General features: G+C 38.2%; 2 protein-coding genes across 2 annotated transcripts; both read right to left on the bottom strand.

Moving 5' to 3' along the window:
* Positions 1 to 1,792: 1,792 nt before the first annotated feature.
* Positions 1,793 to 8,136, bottom strand: LOC118798666 (interferon-induced transmembrane protein 1-like). The gene is made up of 2 exons (XM_036558134.1): positions 7,752 to 8,136; positions 1,793 to 2,391 (listed from the first exon to the last, which is right to left on the bottom strand). The coding sequence occupies exons 1-2, from the start codon at positions 8,037 to 8,039 to the stop codon at positions 2,242 to 2,244; spliced, it is 438 nt and encodes a 145-aa protein (XP_036414027.1). The 5' UTR covers positions 8,040 to 8,136; the 3' UTR covers positions 1,793 to 2,241.
* A 6,666-nt stretch (positions 8,137 to 14,802) lies between these two features.
* On the bottom strand, positions 14,803 to 21,181 carry LOC118798665 (neural cell adhesion molecule 1-like). The gene is made up of 8 exons (XM_036558133.1): positions 21,113 to 21,181; positions 20,512 to 20,583; positions 18,993 to 19,190; positions 17,623 to 17,760; positions 17,225 to 17,371; positions 16,938 to 17,055; positions 15,241 to 15,395; positions 14,803 to 14,993 (listed from the first exon to the last, which is right to left on the bottom strand). Exons 1-8 carry the CDS (start codon positions 21,174 to 21,176, stop codon positions 14,860 to 14,862), a joined length of 1,026 nt encoding a protein of 341 aa, XP_036414026.1. The 5' UTR covers positions 21,177 to 21,181; the 3' UTR covers positions 14,803 to 14,859.
* Between the last annotated feature and the right edge of the window lie 743 nt (positions 21,182 to 21,924).

Below are 21,924 nucleotides of genomic sequence, written 5' to 3'. Positions count from 1 at the left end.
AATGCTGTTGTAATACATTCAGAATGTGGTTTGTCATTGTCTTGCTGAAATAAGCAAGGCCTTCCCTGAAAAAGATGTCATCTGGATGGCAGCATATGTTGCCAAAACATGTATATATCATTCAGCATTAATGGTGCCTTCACAGATGTGCACGCCACCCATGCCATGTGCACTAATGGACCCCTATACCATCATGAATACTGGCTCTTGACTTGTGCACTTATAACAAGCTGAGTGGTCTTTAGCCCAGAGGACACAGAGTCCAAAAAGAAATTAAAATGTTGATTCGTCGGACCACAGGACACTTTTCCACCTCCACTCAGTCCATTTTAAAGGAGCTCAGGCCCAGAGAAGGTGGCAGCTTTTCTGGATCCGGTTTATATATGGTTTCTTCTTTGCGTTTTAGAGTTTTAACTTGCATTTGTGGATGCAGCGACTAACTGTTTTCACAGACAGTGGTTTTCAGAAGTGTTCCTGAGCCCATGTAGTGATTTCCACTGCAGAATCATGTCTGTTTTTAATGCAGTGCCTCCTGAGGGCCTGAAGATCACGGTCAGCAAATACTGGTTTTTGGTCTTGTCCCTCGTATACAGGGATTTCTCCAGATTCTCTGAATTGTTTAATGTCATTATGTACTGTAGATGACGAAAAGCAAAAGTTCTTTGCTATTTTATGTTGAGAAACTTTATTCTTGAATTGTTGCACTATTTGCCCATGCAGTCTTTCACAGAGTGGTGAACCCCTCCTCATCTTTACTTCTGAAAGACTCTCTCTAGGATGCTCTTTTTATACCCAATCATGTTATTGACCTGTTGTCAATCAGCCACCAGGTGTTTTTTTTAGCAGTACACATCTTTACCAGCCTTTTGTTGCTCCTGCCCCAACTTTTTTGGAATGTGTTGCTGACATTAAATTCAAAATGGGCATATATTTTTCAAAAAACAATAAAATCTCTCAGTGTCACCATTTGATATGTTGTCTTTGAAGCATTTTCAATGAAATATGGGGTTAAAATGATTTGCACATCATTGCACTTGGTTTTTATTTACATTTTTCACAGCGTCCCAACTTTTTTTTGGAAATGGGGTTGTATATAAAGTTAACCTAAATGTTTACTACCTTTCTGAGATTTTAGAGTTATAAATAAAAATTATTTCATGCTGCAGGTTCTTTGAAAGTGGTTACTGTGGATGAGTTACATTACTGATAAGAGGAAGACTTCTGGTCAAATAATGTTTTGTTAATTTTCTAATATAATATTTAGTATAACATTGCAATATAAAGCTTAAATGTGGCATTTAACTGCACATTTTAGTGCACAGTTTTATTTATTTATGTATGTATATATGTATGTGTGTATTTGCTGAGTTTAATATATGTCACATTCTGTATATTTTCTTATAACTTCCACATTTTATGTTTTATTTTTAGGTCAAATTCAGCAAATAAACAGTAACTTGTTTTACATTTGGCAAAAAATACCTTTTGGAATAATGGGTCAAATGTGGAACTTTCTGGAACATGGGGGTCCCATTACATCTGTCGTAGAGCTAACACATAGAGCTATCCACAATAAGAACATGGGTGCTTTGCTGCTTCACGGCCTGGGCTACCATAGTGAGAATCTGAGGATAGATTATTTTAGTGCACAATTTAAATTTATCTGCTGAGTTTAACACAATGGAAAACATAAAATATAAAATGTGCCATAACCTTTGCACAGACCACATTTCATGTTTTATTTAATCAGTTTATGTGTAAATTAGTGCAAAAAAATCCACATCACTTTGCATCATTGCAAATAGCCTTTATTCAGCGTATATTTAGTGTTTTGAAATCAGAAGAATGTTTAATTCATATGCAGTTGTTGACATCAGCTTCAGCTCTAAATATGAACTGTAAGTCACTGCATGTTGGAAATTTATTTTGATCCAACTGGGTTCAATTCAGAAATGACATAAGGACACAGGAAAGAAACGTTACTTTTTGTGGATGCATTCAAATCACCTGCTTGATCTGAATTACAAAGTAATACATTTCTACAAAGCCTATAAGGAGAGCTGCATCATGTGTAGTTACTTTAAACCAATGATTTATGTATAAATATCTGTGTAATAAACAAATGCATATGCAAAACAAACAAACAAACTATTTGTATGGTCTTCAAAAACACCCTTCATCTCTAACTGGCTTTAGGTCCAGTGCAAATGGTGGTGCATGGTGATGATGTTGTACGGTGGTTTAGTATGATATGTTGATTATGACGATAAGCACGATGTACGAGATAGTGAAGACAATTCCAATCCCCAGCGCTGTGTTGTTCAAGATGCGCGCTGTCCGTGAATTACCCTCGGCCAGAGGTCTGTTGCCGGACATGTTGGCATCTCGAGTCTGAAAGAATAGAGAGAACAGAAAGAACTTCAAACATGATTCAACTCAGTGAAGCTTTTTCTTCACAACAACTGCAAGACGCTGTTGAAAACCAACATTGAGAAAATGTCATCAACGTCACAAACCACTGTGCAATTTTAGAATCTCACAAGATTTTGCAAATTTCTGTTTCACATCAGCCAAAACCAAATAAACAGTACAGAAATACAGCCAATACATATAAACTAATAGAAAGCAAAGCCATTCCTGAATGACATAAAGCAGTTATATGCTTCTCTAAATAACTGGGCCTGAACATCTTCATGTGTTTGGTCAAAGCTTTCCCAGTAGCACCTGTCATGAGCTCCAAATATTCTCCAGTAGAAGCTTAAAATAACCAACTATTAACCGTGTAAGGTTTGTGAGCAGTGCCCTTTAAGGTTTTTAGCATTTTCATGCCTTTAAAATTGTACATTTTGCACTAAAAATGCAAACTGAATTTTGCAAATTATTAACAAATGTTTACAGAACAGCTTGACCGATGAACGGATAATGAATTTGGCCTATCTTGGCAGTAACCAAATCAGCTGTATTGTGTAATATTGGGGGCAAATTTGCATCTTTTCAGTTTGCAGGTTATTCTCTGTTAAAGTCAGGTGGATTATACCTTCCCTGAAATATTACATCTTTTTTTCAATCCACTTTTTGGATCTTTTCACATTCACAGATTGCGGAGATTATGAGAACTTCAAGAAACATGCACCATAAACAAGCACATTTATCCTACATTTTCCTCGTATCTTACTTTTTTCTTACAATGCTTGTGTGGTTTTACTGCAGGGCTTAATTATGCCAGAACAAAGCACCTCGTTCACAAATTAGACACATTCATACAATTCAATCTGTAGTATAACATTTTCCTACTCGATATACACAAGCATACTGTGTCACCGCGTCCGCTGGCTTGCATTCACTACTACTTTGAACCCCTATTTGGAACAAAAACAAAAAAAACAACTCTAAAGCCCTATTCAAGCTGGATTAGTTTTACCCGAGAACGTCTGGTTATTCCTTCCTTAAAATCCCAAGCTAACAACTTGCTAAGGCTTATTATTCAGTAACTACAGGGACTTCAGATTCTTACTGGATTAAAATGGATCTAAACCAGTGAATCACTATGTAGCTCAAATGTTTGCTTCAAAGGTCTGAGTCAGAGGGGCTGATAGGATTAACAGAGAAGTTGACGTGTAACAAGTTGACAAGTTTACATGTAAAGCCTTTTATTTTGGCAATAAGCATTTATTTGTTATGTTTTCTTCTAAGAGACATATTCTTCACTTCATAAAAACAAAAGGCCTTATTATATTTTACATTATTTTTAAATGTTTATTTGTGTATTTGCTTTTCGTGGATATATATATATATATATATATATACGTATATTTACTGGTAAAACGCCCCCGTGTCAGATATTTGCACAGTACTTTATAGTTATTTTCTATAACTAGTGTGTGAATCCATGCTTATATATATATTTCTATTCAACACACACTCACTGAGCACTTTATTAGGTACATTTGGTATCTGCACTCAATGAAAATGCTGTCAGATCCACTTACCGTGAGCACTTTGTAGTTCTACAATTTCCATCTGTTTCTCTGCATACCCTCTTTCACCCTGTTCTTCATTGGTCAGGAACCCCACAGGACCACCGCAGAGCAGGTGGATCATTCTCAGTGACACTGACGTGGTGGTTAGTGTGTGTTGTGCTGGTCTGAGTGGATCAGACACAGCAGTGCTGCTGAAGTTTTTAAACACCTCATTGTCACTGCTGGACTGAGAATAGTCCACCAATCAAAAATATCCAGCCAACAGCGTCCTGTGACCTTCGATGACCAGGTGGATGACCTGGATGACCAGCACAAACAGTGCAGCAACGGATGAGCTGTAATCTCTGACTTTAAATATACAAGGTGGACTAAAAGGTATGTGTGTTGAATGGAGTGGACAGTGAGCAGACACAGTGAGCAGTGGACAGTGAGCAGTGCTGTGTCTGATCCACTCATACCAGCACAACACACTAACACACCACCACTATGTCAGTCTCACTGCAGTGCTGAGAATGATCCACCACCCAAATAGTACCTGCTCTGTGAGGGTCCATGGGGGTCCTGACCACTGAAGAACAGGGTAAAAGGTGGCTAACAAAGTATGCAGAGAAACAGATGGACTACAGTCTGTAATTGTAGAACTATGAAGTGCACCTATATAGTAAGTAAAACTGACACAAAGGGCTATAAATGTAGATACGAGGTCTGGGTACGTAATAAAGATTAGAGAGTGTGGAATGAGACAGTAAAACTGCTTAAACTTTAATATACCACTAACAGAGTGATGCAGTATTCCCCAAGAGTTATAATTTCCATCATATAATGAGACCTCATAAAGAACAGAACAGAATGTACTGACTTTTGTAATGCTGTAGGTAGTGATGCGTTGGCAACATGGTTATGGTTTCATATTTGTTAGGTAACCATTCAGGGATAAATGAATAGTGCTGCATTAACATATAGTGAACTACCACTAACCACTAAGGAGTGCTAGTTAATTACTCAGAAGGAAACAGTGAACTAATAATTAAATGAATAACTACTCATAAATGACTGATCAATTCAATGTTAACTGCTCGAAAGCTGAGTCTTACAAGGCTCTTTGTGAACTACTAGCTGATGTAGAGTATTCCAACACTTGAATTGAACACTTGTATTGAAATGCACTTGTATTAAAATATACTACAGTGTGCAGTATAGCGTTAAGCCGCTTTCCTGTAGCTCTCTTAGTTTTTGCTATGCTACTTTTCAGTTCCTCTTAAGTTTTGAACTTATTCTTAAGTGAATTTACAACATTATTTCTCCACTGTATGTAATGTTAAGGGTGGTTTATATATACACACTCTGGAAGTATAAAATGTACAAATCTTCATGAGTGGATTGATCTTCACATAGGCCACCTAGTGGTGGTGGTGTTGCTGTTTACAATCAAGTACAGTCAAGTTACATTCAGATAGTGTAGAGCATTTTGCCCAATGATGCTATTCAGAACACTTTGGAAAGAAAATTTTAGCTGCGTTCCAAAGCCTAGGCTGCAGCTGAGGTAGGCCGGGTCCTCGGTAGGACTGTCCTATGAAGACTCCTCCTTAGTAGCCTATTGGTCACACAAACAGAACAGTCCTAACGAGGCTGCGTGGTGACGTTGCCAGAATGGCGCAAAACTTGTGACGCTTTTTCATTTCTTCGCGGAAACAGAGGAGATGTTCTTATGTACGATAAATTACATATACACAAATACTTCTAAATAAAATACGATATATGGACGAAATATGATATACGGACGATATATGATATATGGATGATGTATGACATATGGATGATATATGGACGAATGCTTTACTTAATCAGTGATATTACACTTTATAAGGTAACAAAGACAAATTCAAGTACGTGAGCAATTTACATTTTAAAACAAGCTCTACTCCAACAGCTTCGTTTTCCGCCATTTTTGTGGTGCTGATTTTTTTTCTCCTTCATGTTGTTCGTGCGCAGAGAACTGTGGGTAACCGAAGGCCTGGAAGGACACATTTGATGCATCCTTGAAATCACTCTGAACGTAGGCTGCATTTCTAGGTTGTATACGAAGGGTCCTTCGCTTTAAAACAGCCTGCTATGACCAGAGATGTAAGTAACGAACTACATTTACTCTCGTTACTGTACTTGAGTACAGTTTTCCCTGAATGTAGGCTCCCTGTATGAAACCTGCTGAGATCCGCTCTCACAACTCGACTCCAGCCTGAGGGAGCGTTAGCTGAACTATCTCTCCCCTCCTTGCCTTGGTGTTTGTCTTTAACTGTGAGAGGCTGTGTAGCTGTTTAACTGAGAAATGCAGTAATGATGTCTGATTCTGTATGAGGTGATCAGCATGATTAGTGAAATATATTATCAGTGGAAATATACAGTTTGAAGGCTGTGAAAGTGTTTACTGTCTGTAGTGGTTCATACCTATTATCGTAAGCTAGAGTCCAGGGAGCTGATGGGCAGCAGAACTCGCTAAAATTACATTATTAATTAAACAGTCTGCTCATAATTTTGACTCATTTTTTCTCTTAAATGAACTTAATTAAACAGTATCGCCCTCTGCACAGCCTTTCAGGGATTCTAAAATACTTTACTGGAAACAGTTAACTAGGACGTCTTATGTAATCATCTAACCATGAAATGCATGGAGTTTACTGTACACCTTGTTCCTTACCCAGTTCACGGAAAGGTGTGTAGATGATCTAGATCTAGAAATGCAGCCTACCTCGGCCGCAGCCTAGACTTTGGAACGCAGCTTTTGTCTTTGGTAGAAAACAGAGCAAGACAGCTCTTAAATTTCTCTAAGGAATTTAAGGAAAGAGGTAAAGAGGAAAGGGGTAAGTGGCAATTACTTTAGTTTTCTAAAGAGTAAAATTTTAGTTGAACTTCCAATGAATTTTAAAATGAGTGAGCTGGCTCCAATTTTTCATTAGCACATTCTCTACAAGGGCCACTTTGCCTCTTGCTGATGATGGTCAGTGCCAACTTTGAAAAGGTAGTGATGGCTAAACACTGAATACACCGTCTTAAATGTATTCAGTAATGTATTCTCTTACAATACATAAAAAGTAATTACATTTAAAAAATGTTCAGAATACATGTAGAATACATAGTGATTAGACACATGAGACTGGTTCTTCATATAATTCTTCTGTTAACATGTTTAATGAAAAATTCACTTATTTAAATGAAGTTACAAAATTCTCAACGTTTATTAAGTTGAGTAACACTAAGATTAATAAATGGCCTATTACATTGATTTATCAGTCTACTCAGGCTTTAGCAGAGCTCAGTAACACTGAGATTAACAACTGATCACATTGATTTATCAGTCTACTCAGGCTTTAGCAGAGCTCAGTAACACTAATTAATAACGGATCATTACATTGATTTATCAGTCTACACAGGCTTAGTAGGAACTTCAGTGTCTGTAAAGAAGCTGTTTTTTTACACGCTGCATGTTAATAGTTAATAAACAAGCATTGATGGTGTTTCTTTTACTGATAGTAAGGTATTTAAGGTATATATTTTTAAATTTAGTGGGTCTGTGTTCTAAAAGTATGCTCCTAAACATTTTAAAAAGTGACTATTCTAAATACTGCCTTTACAAAATGTAACTTGTGCTGTATGCAGATACCCAATTTTTGTATTTTGAACACATATTTACAATACTTGTATTCCGTTACATCCCAGCCCTTCTTGGTGCAAACTGACATGTTATTCCACATAACCTCTATAAGCCATACTTACTTTTATTGAGAAGACGAGAGCAGCAATGCCCAGTGGTAAGCAGCAGCACAGCATGGTGAAGATGGAGAAGCCCAGGTAGTCAGGCAAGGGCTGATCCAGGGGACCGGTGGCCACATGGAATGTAGGCTGCACAGTCACAATGGGTTGAACAGGGTATCGACCCTGAAACTGACCCTGATATGGCACTCCATAAGGCTGGCCCTGAGGGTAGCCAGTCTGGTTGGGGTAGCCTGGAGGTGGATTGTAACCAGTATTGTAGTCCGGATCTGATGGAGGCTGTTTATCCATGCCTCCTAGATTCTAGCCAGCCGGAGGCGGAATTGGTGACTTGTTGGTTTTCCTTGGTTGGTGCTCTGCTTGTCAATAAGTATAAACGCTGCACTCTTATCTGTTCCTAGTCTTTAATAAATAAACCATTCTAGTGGGTGAGGCCACTGGTTGGGAGGGGCATCAAGGACTATATGAAAACTCTGGTGAAAGAGTAGTTAAGCCTCACATATCAGTGAATTGTGAAATATTCACATGAGAGGGATGTAACAGGATGTAACTTAAATGTAATACAATAAAAATGGAAGAATCCACCTGAGGGAAGTAAAGTCTCTGCAGTTTCCCTGTTTCTTTTCTTAAGGGTGTCCATGTAAAGCCCTCAGTATCAGGCCTGAATTATCCCACGGACACCTGGGAGCCTGTTCTACTAAGGGGCCGTCTTGACTCGCAATGGTAACCAGTCACAATCCTGACATTCTCTTCATCATTTATGAATGTCCACTTCATGTTCTCCCCCTGTCACTGCTTAACAACCGTTCCTCTCTCTGTCATAATCTCAGTCAAGCTTTTAGGCTATTCGATTTTAGTGGCTAGTTAAAGTTTCCTGTGAATTTAGTGAATTTAAAGCCTGCAAAACCTGTAATAGCGAAACCTGGTAATAAACTGGTAATAAATTACAAATCATTTTACTTTTGTAACCCCTTTAACCTCCGTTAACTGATAAAGATAAGGGCCCCTGAGTTCTATCTATGCCTCAAATTAAAGCTATGTACTAAATCTCATATACTTTTATACTAATCAAATGATCAGTTTACTAAGTGTTGAAGTGAGTAAATTTTCTATTTTCTTATGAGTTTAAACACCGACAGTTATTAAACTTAAATTACAAAATAAAAAATATGATTATTAATAACAACAATCTTTTCAGCAATTTTCCAATTTGTCACAAAATCTGCTTTGAGCTTTATGAGTTATAAAGTGAAAAGAAAAAGAAAAACAATGGTGGACCCATTTTTGATCGTCACAAAGAGGACAGAATGGATTGTCTATCCTTCAAAGAAAACTTAGGTTAACATATCAAGAACGTTACATAAATGTAGCTAGCTACCAGGTTTGCTGTATGTAAACAGGTGCTATAAATGCTATTTCTCACCAACATTTGTCTTTTTGGACTGTCATGGCAGTCCCTCGAGGAAGCTTCAGAAAGACGGGTATTGTGGCCACAACTCAGTGAACCTTTCCTCTGTTGACATCTGCAACAACAAACATTAAAGCATCAAAAAAGAAAAGGATGATTTGACTTAAAAGATTAAAATTAATCTTGTGTTTCTTTAGTAAAGACCTGTCCACAGCAATGTTGAGAGCATGCAGAAAAATTCCTGTATCTAAAGAACAGTTTAAAAAGTCTAAAGCACTAAAAATAAGGCTAAAATAATCTAAAATTTGTTTGAAAATTTTAATTGAGATTGGATTTAGAATACAGGAATAAATTGTGTTTGGTGTGTAACAGCCTTTAGCCTGCACTTGACAAAATGAAGCAATCACATACCTATTGTTGCTGTCCAGTGAAAAACATGTATCTCCATTTTTTGCAATTTTTACTTTTCTGCCTCATTTGAGCTCCTTTCCATAGTGTGAAAATGTCCTGACGATTGGACCAGTGAAAGTACTCCAAAATTGCTAAGAATAAAATCTCTTCTCATTAACTTACACTGAAAGTAAAGAATGTTTTCCCCCTCCTGTGAAGTTACTATTTTGGAGATACTTGTTTTTCTTTGGACAGTGACGATATGTTAAAAACTATATATGCACGCTTTCATATCAGGAAATGGATGTGGTTTCCTCCGTACGCATTCTCCAGGGTGGCATCTGGCATAACTTCATCCACATCTGGAGGTAGATCCAGCTCACCATTGTTCAAGGTTATTCTCTTCCACAAAACGAGTATTCTCAGGAGGTTTTAAGAACTTACCTAGTCACCTCCAAACATCTTCCAAGACTAACCGAGGAGGTTTGTGCACGTAACAGTGCAAAATCTGTATCACTGCCGGTGTCCATATAGGTGAAGCACTTTGGCAAGGGTGGTCAAATGTGAGCCAGTCATTGGCCAACCATTCAAAAAATATATAAATTGAGGAATGTGTTAATCATGCTGCACCTCCGCCCCCAGCTCTCATGAGCCATCACTGATTAAAAAAAAGCAGCATGAACATTTTCAGAAATGGACAGAGTTGGACATAAGTTTGGCCCAACAAAACACAACAGATGCACAAAATCAGCACAAATTGGCTGCCAAGACAATGCGTTGGTAAAATGTGTTGCAGCGGTTGATCAGTCTTCTCAGAATAATGGCTATGTAAAACCTGGCATTCCATAGTACGACAGATTGGCAATGGCAATTTTCTCAAACTAGTGGAGATCATTGGCCTTTTGGACAGGATTATGGCTGAACACAAAATTTTAACTGAGCACATTAAACAGGTAGCAGAAAGTGGATTGCCCCAGGTTGACTTTAGCCATGTGGTGTAGTTTTCATTTTTCATCAGTCATTATCGAAATAAGTTTCTCACCACCCATCTCAATGGCTGTTCCGCTAGAAGAACATTATCGTTAAGTAGTAGATTCAACACAATTAGCCTCACTGCCTATAGTGCCACTGTAGTGCCCGATCTCACTTCGCTCTCTTGTTCCGTTCAGTCCCCACTCCATGGGAGCCATGTCCATTCATCAATCACTGGCCTTTTTAAGGACTTAAATTTCAAGCAAGTGATCATCCACTGTCATAACAGAACAACCATTGTGTTGCCAAACTAATTTCTGCAGTGACCGAAGCATCATCCAGCTAGATCCGTCTATCATCATACCCATCCCTGCTCCCTGTCCATTCTTTACAGGACATTATAATCTCCATACTCTTACCCACCCATTTAACACACTCTTCACAATGCAGGTCGATGGATCCGCTGTTGAGTCCTGGTTCCTCACAAAGTTTCGTCTTCACACCCCTGAGAGTTTTTTCTTGCCCTTGTCACACTCATTCGGACCCGGATGTTTGTAACCATGTCACCATTATGCTGAATCAAACTCATCTGCTCCATCTTTCTTTTCATCTTTTAACCTTAATAGCAACACGCGGTTTTACCACAAGTATCATACAAAGGGCCAACGTAAGTAGAAATTCTCTAGCCAAGCTGCTACAGTTCACATGTCACCTCTTCAAAATCAGCTCTTGCAGGACAGAGACTTCTGGACCAATGTCTTTCTCATTATGTGAAGGTCCCTCAAGCAAAGTCCTCATACACCTCACACAGTCAAAGACCTGAACAGGTCATGAAATTCTCTTCCCTCCTTTACTTAGTCTTCCCTCATACTACCACTATATGCTGAAGGCATTGTCCAATTTTACAAAAAGGAGTTATGGAAAAACTGAAATTTGAAAGTAGAAACTCCTCCACCTTCTAATCTAATGCCCTATAAATTCCCCTCTCTACTTTCCGTTTCCCATGACCAAGCTTTCACAAACCCCACCACTAGATAGATATGTTGAAGGCACAGAACAAACTCACAAAATGTGGATAAACCAAGGAACCTGTCCTTTATGGTCATGAATGTGAAGCATGTCTTTGAATATTACTGCTACAGCTTAGAGCTTGTTAGCAGTCTGTTGACCAGGTCAGCCTACACTAATATCACATCATGCTCATGCTGTAGTTAATAAAAAGTCTTAGAGCAGTCTCAAAGATAAAAAAGAGGCACATTAATAAAGATTTTAAACCACCTTCAAACTTCAGCATAACCTATTTAAACTAAATATGTTTAAAAAAGTAGATAAAACTATTTAATTTTCAAAGAAATCATGTTATCATAGTACAACATTGTGAAGTAATGTTTCAGTTTCTTACAAATAAAACGTTTATGGATGGACGTAAAGTGATGAAGATTTACTGTTTTGAAGAAAACTGGTGTCATCCATAAGTTGCACCATTTTAGATAACGTGACAAAGTACATGCTTCATTATTAACCATGTCATTGTAATTAAAATTGGAAAACTGGTCTGTTGCCCTGAGGCAACATTCTGGCCTAGAGGGTTAATACTGACATTCTTTTACAGGACAAGTGTATAATTTTGGGATATCATTCATGGAGGGCCAGCACAATGGTGATTTTCCCACGTTTTCCAGGCGAGGACCATGGACTCTGGAGTTGGAGGTGCTGATCTGCATAACAATTATTTCAAACTCAGCTGCAAACCGCTCCAGTGCATGCTGGAAGCATCCATACAATGGAGCCAAAAGGCCTCCATATGGAACAGAATCTGCATCATTCCTCCTCAAGCCAAGGTTTGACTTTTGGTCAGAGTCTCCTTACCAGCACCTTGGCACAAACTTTCCCAGGGAGGCTGAAAAGTGTGATACCCTGATAACTGGCACACACTTCTGGTCCCCTTTCTTAAAAATAGGGACCACCACCCTGGTCTGCCAGTCCAAGGGTACTGTTCCTGAGGTCCATGCAACATTGCAGAGGCATGTCAGCCATGACAGCCCCACAACAACCAGAGCCTTAGGCATTTGAATCTGATCCACCCCCTTTGCCTTGCCACCAAGGAGCTTGCCAACTACTACGTGACCTCCACCAGAAAAATGGAGTCTAACTCCCCGGAGTCTGGCCCTGACTCCCATGAGGGAGGCATGTCTTGTGGGTTCCTTAAAATGTTCCTTCCATTGACCAACAATATTCTCATTCAAAGTCAGAGTTTCTCCACCCCTACAGACTACAGCTTGAGCAAAGCCATTCCGACCGCTTCTGAGACAAAGTACAGTTGTACAGAAACTCCTTAAGCCAACTGAAGGTCTTTTTCCATGGCCTGTCCAAACTCCTCCCATGTTCTGGATTTTGCCTTTGCTACCACTACTGCCTTTTTTCAGTACATATCTGCTAAGTCAGGGGTCCTCCAGGCCAACCAGTCCCTAAAGGCCTTTTTTTCAGCTTGACAGCCTCCCTCACCACTGATTGTCCACCAGAGGGTCCTTGGGTTGCTGCCCTGACAAGAACCAACAAGCTTTTGGCCACAGCTACACCCAGTGGCTTCTACAATGGAAGTTTTGAACAGGGTCTATTCACACTCCATGTCCCCTACTTCCTCTGGCACGTGAGAAAAGTTTTCCTGGAGGTGGGAATTAAATCATTCCAAACAGGGGACTCTGCCAGTTGTTCCCAGCACACCTGGTCCGAACGCCAGGCTTCCCTGCCATCTGATCCAACTCACCACCAATGGTGATTGGTTGACAGCTCTTCATAAAGTTACCGCAACATTAATACAGTAAGCAACATGTTAATCAGCATTTTTAGTGGAGAAAAAAGTTTGATTAAGCAAAGACCTTTAGATTCTCAACCCTACTGAAAAATCATCTTATACCTGCATGAATCCTAATCCACCCATTTCAGTAATTCATGGCCTCAATATATTAACTTGTGACCCCAGTTTAGTAATACCTGTTCATCCAAAATTACTTGGAAAATAACTTGCTACATTTATCTCCAAAACAAGTTAAGCAGGATTTTTCTTCTTCTGGAAACTTATACTGGTCTGTGCTGTTTTTTTTTGTTTGCTGCTGTGACAGTTTTTAATTAAATATTTGGAGCAGCATGTCCATCTGATATACTGTTTTGAATGTTTGTTTCGGTCTGATATTGTATTGAAGTCATTTCAACCTTGACATCCAGTTAGATACCATAAACAACTACAAATATATCCTACTTTCTTGAGCTATATTTTAGCATCTATGCTCCTTAAGCCATTATTGCTCTTTGATTTGAGTTTCTTCAGAAATACAATGAAGGAAAGACTTTGCAGTTATACTTCAGTAGAGTCACCATTGGCTGGTGGTTTCCTGAAAGGAGAGAATATATCTTGATTATTCAGGCTAAAATGCTTATATATCTTGTTCTGACTATATACACCAACATATTTTTCCTGTCATAAATATACCTTGATTATCCAAAATGGTAAACCGTTTTTAACTTTTATGAACATTAACAGATCATCATTTGTATTTTGTAAGTTTGGACCATTTCTATTGGTCCATTCATCATGAAATGTTCACAGCGTAAAGGGCAGCTATACCCTTCTGAGGTTTTGACATGACAGCAGCGACATGTTTGTGATATGTTTCAGGTTCTGATCACAATCAAAACCACAATTTTGAACTACAATGATTGCAGCAAGATGGGGATCAAAAATGCCTGACAGAGCTGCTGAGACCCTAATGGGGTTCAGGCTGTCACATCCTGAGTTCCTGAGAGCCATTTTTTGTGGATGGCAGTTCTTGTCTACATCCACCCCTCCGAAAAGAAGTTTTGCTGGAGCTTTGTCGCGCATGACCTCCGAATGTACCCCATTCATCTGCCCCTTTTGTTCCTGTAGTTTTGGGATGCTACCCCTCAGTTTCTCTAGCCCATTCATGTCTCTGGATCAAAGCATACACAGACACAGAGACTCAGCCAAGGTAGGCCAGCTCACAGTGAAGGGCACTTTTATATCATAACAGTCCCCTTGTTCATAAACACTTTCTGTAGTCTGTATTATTTTCCTCATAAACCAATAGGCCTTCAATGAAGCACATGAAGAGAGCAATTCAGTACTTTTAGCAATAATTTCACATCAACAGTTAAACAGAATGAACAATGAGGTAGTCATTAGGAGTGAGTAATCATTTAACTAAGAAAGCAAAAACAAACGTTATCCTTTTATTAGTACAAAAATGATGTATGTAGTCTTCATGACAAGCTGAATTTGAAAAGAATGAAAGGAAAAGATAGTTTACACAGCAACATTGTTGATCACCCCTTCCTACAGATGCTCAGGCACCTGGCCCGGATGTCTCTGGAACAGCAAACCACCACCAATAGCACCAGGACGATGACTATGACAATTCCAGCCATAGCGCCTTTAGTGAAGCTGGGCTCCTTCTCAACTGCAAAAGAGTTAAGTACATGTATGTTTGTTAAGGCAATACTTAACCCAAAATTCCTAAATGTGGTTATGTAGGCCAGTAAAAGCCAGAAAAATGTAAGCTAGTGGGGCTGAAAGGATGTGCAGTGATATCGGAATTGTATTGATAATGGCAGATATTTGCTTTAAAGAAAAGACTGGCATCGGACAGATATTCAGATTTGACCAATACTTTAAAACAGTATTTGATGATGCAAACGATTTCATACCTGAGACATCCAGTATGAACGCTGCACTGTCATCTCCAAGCTTATTGGAAGCCGTGCAGGCGTATTCTCCAAAGTCACTTCTGGCCACAGCTGGGATGATGAGCTCACTCTTGTCTGAGTTGTATATGTAGCGAGAGGAATCTGAGGTAGAAGGCCTGAGAGGGAAGATAGATGCAAGTTTAATCAAACCCATAACTGCACAATGTGAAAATGCTAACTGAGTAATGCTGGTAAATGAATCATGCTTACTGGTGTCTACTTACAAAAAAGAGATACAAAACTGTGCAAAAGTCAGAGGCCACCTTTCGTTTATTTAATTTCCTTTTAAAATGGCAATGAAGTACATGTTATTCATTTTTATGGACATATTTCTGAGAAGGTTAAATAAAAGATAATCCACTTGCCTAAGAAAGAAGAAAGTCAAAGGCAAATAAATGGAGTTAATAAAACAAATAAACAAATGTTTAAGTTTAATAAGTTTATTTTGAGTTTTCAAAACTGAAGTTCCAAAGATAAATTAAAGATAAAGAGAAAATGGGACTCCTCACAACTATACAAGAGCTGGTAGACCACCAAAACTCTAATCTTCAGATAAACAATAATTAAAGCTTCTTTGTTTTGAGAGAGAGAAATCAAGCTCCACTCTTGCTTCAGGTCTGAAAAAATCCACAGGTGTTCCTGTCAACTTATAGAATATAGACAAGTATAGACACCTTATAGAGTTGTTAAACAAAGAAGCTGCTGGTGTTTTCAGAACAATGGACTGTCCACCCCAGAGTCCAGACCAGGCTTGGGATAGCTACTGAACGTTTCCTGAGATGTGAGAAAAGTGGCTATAGCTGAGCTAAAGGTCAAAGCAGATCAAAGTAAGTCTGAGTTTTCGTTTATTTAATTTTTAGCCTGTACTAGCACATCAGCACATACTGAGACATACTTACAGCCAAGATAGTAAAACAGACATAAAATGTGGCTCCCAAGGTGGTTTCATTTTTGTTGAAAGGACAAAATGGCTCTTCTTAACGTTTCAGTTGCGACCCCTAAGCTAAGCCTACTAGTAGGGGGTGATCAGTGTGACCGTTCGCTCGAACTGTCCAGTTAACGACCTGCCCAGTTAATGACCGCATTCTATGGTTCAGATTTTGTGCGGATTGCCTGAATCCTGTAGTGAAATTGTAGCAGAAGTTTTCGCTATAGCTATACAAAAATGTGTAGGCGCTACAGCTATTAGCTACATTTCATAAAACTGTAGCAGCTACAGCTATTAGCTGCAAAAAAATGTAGTTAACTACAAAAAGTAGCGCGCTACTTAGCTACTCCCCCATCCCTGGTCCAGACTTCAACTTCACTGCATCAGTTTGGGATTATTTGGATTGTGAGAATCACAACCAGTGAAGTGCAACCAACTTCTAAGACTGAACTTTGGAGGTGTGGAAAAATATCCCTGCAGATTTCTTTGAAAAACTAAAAGGCGATGGTCTTTGGAGAATGGAAGCTGTCATGAAGGCCATGTGGACACACTCAATCCTAAAAAATACTGGATATTCTATTTAGTTGTTTTAGTCATTTTCTGTTTTTCATGTTGGTAAATAATGGTAAACAATGTGCATAATGGTTGTTTTGACTGTAACTAAAGGAAATGAAGGGTGGTCTGTGAGTTTTGCACAGTAATCGGTGTGCTACTATATGAAAGTACTTACACTGTCCAGATAATGGTTGGTTGCGGATATCCTGAAACCAGGCAGATTATTGTCACATTTGTGTCTGGTCCCGCATGAACATTTGTCCGCTCACTGCGAATCATCACGGTCGGTGGAACTAGAGGAGCCAAGAAAGTTGAGGAAACAGTTAGGAGAATAACTCTTTGCAACATTTATCTTTCACCAGATCCTGAGATGATCAATGAGTTCTAGAGCAGCCTGTCGCTCTTGGTTTAGCTTCTTATTAAACAATGTCTCTGTACCCTGTAAAGACCCTCACACCTTACCGTTTACAACAACAGAGATGTCCAGCACCTTCTTTATGGTCGGTCGATCTTTTATGTTCGCCACACAGATGTAGGTTCCATGATCACTCTTACGAATGTTCGTAATTTGCAGATTCCTATTCGGCAGAACTGTGAGACGACCACTGCCTGTGGAAAAGAAGGAGTGAGGGAGTCATCACTGTTGACCACTACCTTCTTTTTTTTCATTACAATGAAGTGATGGCTCATAAAGCACATGCACTACTTAACTCGTCAATGGTGGCATTTCGTGAAATGGGGCAGTGCAGCTTTTTCGGAATTAGTATTTCCTCACTCTCATTGTTAGACAGATGAGAAACTGGGTCAAATTTTTCTAGTTAGTCTTCTCTCACATGGATAGCCTGTACCGAGGGTCCTACCGTCATTGCTCACAAGGTGACCATCCCGATACCAGTTGATCTCCACATCAGGCTTCCCAGTGACCACACATGGGACATGCACTGTCTGGTTCACCAAAAACTCATGGTATGTCTTTGTCTTGCCAAAGTTTGGGTCCTCTGACAATGAAAGAGCAATGAAAAGCAAATGTGAATCAACGGCTTCATGGAATCACTTACAAAGCTGTAGATGCATGGAAATGGGCAAAAGTCATCTAAGAAAGTGTCATCTAGAGCTATTTATCTTGGTGGTGAGCAGGTTTATTTCACAGAAAAACACCAACCATGAGTATCATCGCTGTCAAAAGAAAAAAAAAATCTCCAAAATGGCAATTTTGCAGGAAAAGGCAAAATGTTACTTACTTTCACTGTAAGTTAATGTAAAGGGATTTCATTTCAAGCAATTTTGAAGCATTTCTGTTGGTCATGAAATTTTCATGAAAAAACGTTTTTTTTATAGACAGTGGCAATATAATAAGCATAAATATAATAATAAATATGTAATAATATATGATGATATCATAATATAAATAAATTGTGATTATATATTTGCCAGAGTGGGCTCCTGGCAAATCCAGTATTTGTTGTTACCATCCAATACCTGGCTGGGCTAATCAATACTTCTTTACGAAAAATTAAATGGTGGTTCTTCTAATCAGATCACAAGGTACCAATAACTTTATTTAAAACATTTTTTTTTCTTTTACTTATATACTGCATTAATGTAAAGTGTATTTATTCAGATGCTATACAATCAAAAATATACTTGCTCCCTGGATAAACAGTACTAAACAGTTCTGGTTGTTGATTTGCATTGCACTGTTAGGAACATAAAGAAACTCATTCCCATTATGTTTTTTTCCTAATTCTCTGTTTCTGGTAGAAGTATGTCAAAACATTGTCTTGTTATCTCGAAATAAAGACATTGTTTCTTAACGTTCACTTAACGGACCAGAATAAGAACAGGCCTGAAAAAGATTTTTCAGCTATAGATTTAACATCTCAAAACAATGAGTTTCAATTTTTGACTTACTAGGTCAGAATGATGCTTTCAGCAGAAAAGAAATATTTTTTTCAAAATACTAAGTCAACATTTTGAGAAAATAAGTCTTTCTTTTAGATAATAGGTATGAGATAAAAATCTTGAGAAGATTTTTCTCCACTACCTGGGGTCTTGGACCTTCATAGAAGCAAGAACAGTGTTGAGCAGGAAAACAAATTAATTGAATTAAATGTGTTGAAAATGGTTCTATTTGACATGACACAATAATACTATTAACACATCTTTAAATGTTGACAACACTTTGTCACAAAGTATCAATATTAGATATACGAAACACAAGGTGTCTTACCGTAGACAAAGATTTTGATGGTTGCCTTGTCAGTGTGAATTTCATAGTCACAACTGCATGTGTACGTTCCACTGTCTGTTAGGTCAACCCTCTTCAAAATCAGTTTACTCGAAGTTTCGTCCACTTTCTCCACTACATGACGATCTTCGTCAACATCCTCCCCATCCTTCTGCCAAGTAATATCTGCCTCTTTAAAAGCTAGAAGTTATAAGGATAAATACCACATGAAACAAAAATGAATTTGTGGTATTGTCTTGGGTTTCATACAGAATACTGTAATTCTTGTAAATGCCTTTCAAATGTTCTATGAATTTCTTACTAGGTGATGCTGCAGGTTTGCTTTGGAAGTTTTGACATACTTGGCTTGGACTGGGAAAGACTGTTAGAAAGTTAACTGGCATCTAATATTTACATTATGAATTACATTAGAATTACATTTACATTTAATTCTAAAAAATAGTGAACAAAGTTGAAAGTTTTAAGAGAAAATGTACAGATTTTTTATAACATAAAGCAATTCATAGTGGACTGAAATGCTTCCTTCTAGAGAAACTTGCTGAGTCAGCATCGTTCACAGTGGTGGTGATCGGAACCAGACGTCTGAGGAGATTAAGGCCTCTTAAGGCTCCATCACACACATTTTTTGCATAAAATGGTTATGAATATGCTGCCTGATGCCTGGGACATTGAGATAAGCTTTTGGGCTGAAACTCTTTTTATGCAAATGCAAATGCAGGGCACTGCAAGGCAAAATAGTCCCCAGGGAAAACTTATTTTTTTAGATTATATATTATCATAATCAACATTACATATAAAACTCAGAAGACCCTGATTGTTTTGGGTAGCAGATAAAATGATTATATTTGCGTTGTAGACATCACAAGCCCTAGGTTCTATCATTAGAAAGTTTCTCCACAATGCACTATTTCATCAAACCTCCCCAAATTACTTTGTTTACATCTCAACAATTAAATTATGCAGACGTTTTGAAAAATCATTGGAATTCCCTTTTGAAGAACCACTGAAAGGTTCTTTAGGGAAACAAACATGGTCCCTCCATGGCATCACTCCAAAGCACTCTTCATTTTCAAGTGTACACTCCCATGCAAACAAAAAAGCAAAAAACAAAAAGAAGCCAAGCCCAAAATGGCTTTTAATGTTCTTAACAACAAATTATTGCTCAGTAAATTAGCCAGAATTAAACAAACAGATACAGTATGTTCATATGGGAGAACTGTTCCCTTTGATTTCTTTAAATGATGAAGTCTTGTGGGTAAATTACTGTTTCACTCAGCATTGATGGTTTCAAACTGTTAAAAACATTGTTTGCCAAGCTAGTTTATGTTATGTTTGTGTTTGTTATGTTTAATCACACACACACACACACACACATATATATATATGTATGTATATTTATATACACAAACACCAGTAAAACATTTGGGCTTGGCCCATTTATTTTTGCCCAGGAGTGTATATATTACATAAAACTCAGAGAAAAAGAGAAAAGCAAACTAACTTTTGCACAGTAATAACTGTTCAGTTCCGACCTTGATGTCCGTCTCACTGGTGATGATCTCTACTCTAGCATCTGGAAAAAGAAAAGAGCATTTTATTATTAGCTCCTCAGTAGGAACAATGAGACTGAGAGGACAGAAAGAAACGCAGAGAGAGAACACACACTGAGAGAGACAGCATGTCTTTAACAGTTATTATTACGCTTAAGCATTCATAAGCCCTCCATTGTTTAGTGAGAGACAAAGCAAGACCAGAAATAGCTCCAAGAGACTAAAAGTAGATTAAAGACAGGCAACCAGGAAAAGAATGAATGACCACTGGCAGTAGTGGACTTCCTTTACAATGCACTGTTTCCTCCTGTATAGTAGTTTAGACTTCCTCTTGGTTAGAGATATCTACAGTGAGCCGCATGTAAAATCAAATACAATACAAGCAAATTAAATGAGATGATAATCTGATAATATCTTAATCATAATTAATTATAATTATATAATAAAAATTACAATAATATTTGTACTTCATAAGTTTTCTGCTATGTATGGACATATAGCATATGTGTTTATATATAGTCTATTATACGTCTAGAAAGCAGTCATTCTCACCTGCTAGTCCTGAATACAGAAAGAAGAGGGTGAAGAGTCTCAGTCTGAAGAGAGATGCAGCCATTGCTGTAAGAGTTGTATCTTCCACAGCTGTTAAACTCTGAACACCTGCTGCATACAAGTGCAAGATGCCCACTGGCAGCTGCGGTGGGCCGCAGGTTTTATATTCTCCGAGGAGACTGACGACACATACAAGAACCCCTTTATCAGTGAAATGACAAGCGGGGTCCCAAAAGCTGCCCTGCCCTCACAGGCGACGAATCTAGAATGCCGGATGGAAGGCGGTTGACAGTCTCTTGAGAGTTAAAAGAGGAAGATATTTTATCATTCGCTTCATTAAGGGGCTCATCTCCAAAAACTGACTTAAAAACCAAAGACAGACTGCTTTATTACGCAGTTGAGTATGGTGTTATTGTAGGTCCATGTGTCACATGTTTGTGTGGTATGAATTTTTAGTTTTTCAGCCTCAAAATAAACTTAGCAGTGCTTGGTTTAAGATATGTGGAATAACTCAAGGGAGTGACATGATCCTTTAGCTGTGTCAGCCAAAAGACCAACATGAGTATAACAAAAAAAAACTGTTTGCTCCACAAAAAATGGTTTGTATAGTTTGCTAACAGGGATGACTAATGGAGCACATGCTAAAAACTGAACTCTCAGAAGCAGCGCAAAATCAACGCAGCATTCAACATATACCATTAAATATATGAAATCTCCAAAAATAGGATAAAAGAAGTCTAATAAATTGGCATGACAATGTATAAACCTGTACCTATCAAGCTAAAAAGTCACAACAATAAGGAAAAAAAGAA

This window comes from Colossoma macropomum, unplaced genomic scaffold, assembly GCF_904425465.1.
Source record: "Colossoma macropomum unplaced genomic scaffold, Colossoma_macropomum, whole genome shotgun sequence".
Classification (NCBI taxonomy): Eukaryota; Metazoa; Chordata; class Actinopteri; order Characiformes; family Serrasalmidae; genus Colossoma; species Colossoma macropomum.
The sequence above is the reverse complement of the archived record's forward strand: the minus strand, read 5'-3'. Positions and strand labels throughout refer to the sequence as shown.